The sequence below is a fragment of the Sciurus carolinensis genome, chromosome 12 (genome assembly GCF_902686445.1).
Source record: "Sciurus carolinensis chromosome 12, mSciCar1.2, whole genome shotgun sequence".
NCBI classification, from domain to species: Eukaryota; Metazoa; Chordata; class Mammalia; order Rodentia; family Sciuridae; genus Sciurus; species Sciurus carolinensis.
Window position 1 is genome coordinate 38,721,083 of NC_062224.1, and position 2,784 is coordinate 38,723,866.

Consider the following 2,784-nt stretch of genomic DNA (forward strand, 5'->3'; position numbering starts at 1 on the left):
AAAAAAAAATCTTAACATGAAATTCTGTCTTCTCACCTCCCACTCCCAAGGCCACAAAGTGCATTCATAAGGAGTCATTCTTAAGATAAAGCCATTGCACAAAATGTAAAGCTAAGGTGTAATGAAATGAGTACCACACTGGAGTTTAACTACAGAAGTTTTATAGGCCAGTATATATGCAGTATATAATTAGGGATGGCTTTGTTTATAAGATTGAAAAAATGCTCATGGAACAATAACACTATATTCTGAATGACATTAATCAACAAAACACATCTGTAACTTGTGGACATGGTAGAGAAAATGGCAATTTTAAGGAGTGCCTCTAAAGACATTTCCTGGGGTGGCTGAGGATGTTTCCCATTACTGAGACACTAAGTGATGTGGCAAGGATACCACCTTAACTCCTACAACCGAACTTCTGCTTGGGCATAGTTCAATGTTCCCAACTACTTTCCTTTTGTCCACCATGCTGGCCTCACTACTCCATGGTCCGTTTTATCTTTTTGGTCTTCCTTCTCTCTGGTGGGGCAGCCTTTGCTGCTGTCCATTGAGTAGGTAGACCACCAATTCATAGGTGGCCATCATAATGGCTGTGTTTGGAATCTGTCTCACCAATGGGTTGTCAGACCACGGGTACAGAGATCCATAACCTTCTTCTTGAACAAGCAAAGACAGGGTCTGGAAAAAGGATCTGTACTTTGTTTCCTCTTCATGTACTCTTGTTCTTACAACTTCGCGTGGATATGCTATGGTTGTGGCACAAGTTTTTGAGGTGGCAGCAGCCAGCATCATTCCCACAAAATCTGATGCTTCTTTCACTGACTCATCACCATTTTTCATCACAGAAGCAGTTTTACATTCCGGTAGTTTTTGCTTTATACTTTCATAAATAACAAAATGGATAACAGTCTCTGATAGGCCAGCATATGAAGCAGACAAGCCCCTATAAAATCCTCCAAGCCCATCTGTCTGATACACTTTACCAACACATTCAAAAGCACCCATTCGCTTTTCCCCGCGGTTCCTTGCATCAAGCTGTAACCGAGTCTTTATAAGCCAAATGAGGTTGGTTGCAGTGATTGCAGTAAAACGAGGCTTAAGTTAGTCCATATTTCTACAGGAAGTGACCAGCGGATGGAGATCATGAGATGACACGATCTCACTCTTTTCTCGGGAGAAATGTACAGTAAATGCCTGCCACTGAGCTGAAATCATGTGTACCTGGGTAGAATCGGTATCAAACACACCATTCAACTTTTCCTTGGCGTTTGAATAAGCAGCAAAGTATATTGCTCTGGAAGGGGTCACCCCCACTAAATTGGGGCCTAATCCTCTAAACAAGGAGCGAGACCCTTCTTTTTCCAAGATAACCTTCAGGCAATGGAGAGGTCCTGGGGACATGACGCGGTTGACACTGGCTCCAGCCATTGTGCTCAGCTGAACTTCAGAGACATAGAGCGTCACAGAAGACGACTGCAGCCGCGTTTTCACAACTTCCAGTGGACGTGTCAGAATAGCTCCCACCGTGCCGCCACATACCCCAGCAAACAGATGCACCAGCGTGTCCCTCTGGCTCATTCTCTCTCCTGCATGTCCTCCGGGCACTGTGGCGGGACGCGGATCCTAGTGCCCGCTATGGCTGCACGACGTCCTCGGGACAGCGAGGGGAGCTGGCGGAGAGCAGCTGCAAAAGGCACCCAGTGCAGCCGGCGCGGCTGCAGCGCGGCAGGGAGGGCTGCGCTGCCGCTTGCTCTTAGTGCGCGTGGAGCAGGAAGACTGTCTTTTTAACAATAGTGCTGGAGAGACTGGCTATTCATGTATAGGAGAATGAAACTACACACTTATCCCTTGCCCTGCACAAAAATCAACACAAAAGGAATTAAAGATCTAGAAATTAAAAAGAAATTATGCAACTCCTAGAAGAAAATGTAGGGTCAATAATCCAGTAGATGGGTACAGGCAATGATTTTTCTCAGTAGGACCCCTAAAGTGGAGGAAATAATACCAAGAGTTAATAAATGAGTTAGCATAAAATTTAAAAGTTTCTGTACAGCAAATGAAATAAGAATGTCAAGTAAGAACTTACAGAATGGGAAAAAATATAGCTAGCTACTCTTTGACAGAAGATTAATATCCAGATTATAAAAATAATTCTAAAAACTTAACCCCTCAAAACATTAATGAATGGGCAAATGAACTATACAGACCCTTATCAAAAGTGTGGGCAAATGACCAGCAAATATATGAAAAAAAAAAAAGTTCAACATCATTGGCAATTAGGGAAATGCAAATCAGAACTAGACTAAGATTTCATCTCACTAATCAAAATTGCCAGCCATCAAGAATAAAAACAATAACAAATGCTGGAGTGGATGTGGAGAAAAAAGGAATGCTTTTATACTGTTGGTAGGATTATACTTTAGTACCACCACTCTGGAAAGCAGTACAAAGCTAGGGATGGAACCACCATATGACCCAGCTATGCCACTTCTCAGTATTGATCATGAAGAAAAAGTCATAAGACCACAGTGATATATGCCCACCTGTGATTATAGTAGCATGAATCACAATAGTTAAACTAGAAACCAGCCTAAGTGTCCATCATTAGATGAATAGACAAAAAAATGTGGTATACATAAACAATGAAGTCATATTCAGCAATAAAAAAGAATAGAATTATGACATTTGAATGAACATGGATGAAACTTGAGAACATTGTGTTAAGTGAAACAAGCCAAACTGAGAAACTCAAGGATCATTTTTTTTCCCTCTCATTTATGG

General features: G+C 41.9%; 1 protein-coding gene across 1 annotated transcript; it reads right to left on the reverse strand.

Moving 5' to 3' along the window:
* Nucleotides 1-498: 498 nt before the first annotated feature.
* LOC124961260 (solute carrier family 25 member 36-like) lies at nucleotides 499-1,581 on the reverse strand. Its single transcript, XM_047519919.1, has 2 exons — nucleotides 1,197-1,581; nucleotides 499-1,094 (listed from the first exon to the last, which is right to left on the reverse strand). The coding sequence occupies exons 1-2, from the start codon at nucleotides 1,579-1,581 to the stop codon at nucleotides 499-501; spliced, it is 981 nt and encodes a 326-aa protein (XP_047375875.1).
* Nucleotides 1,582-2,784: the final 1,203 nt, after the last annotated feature.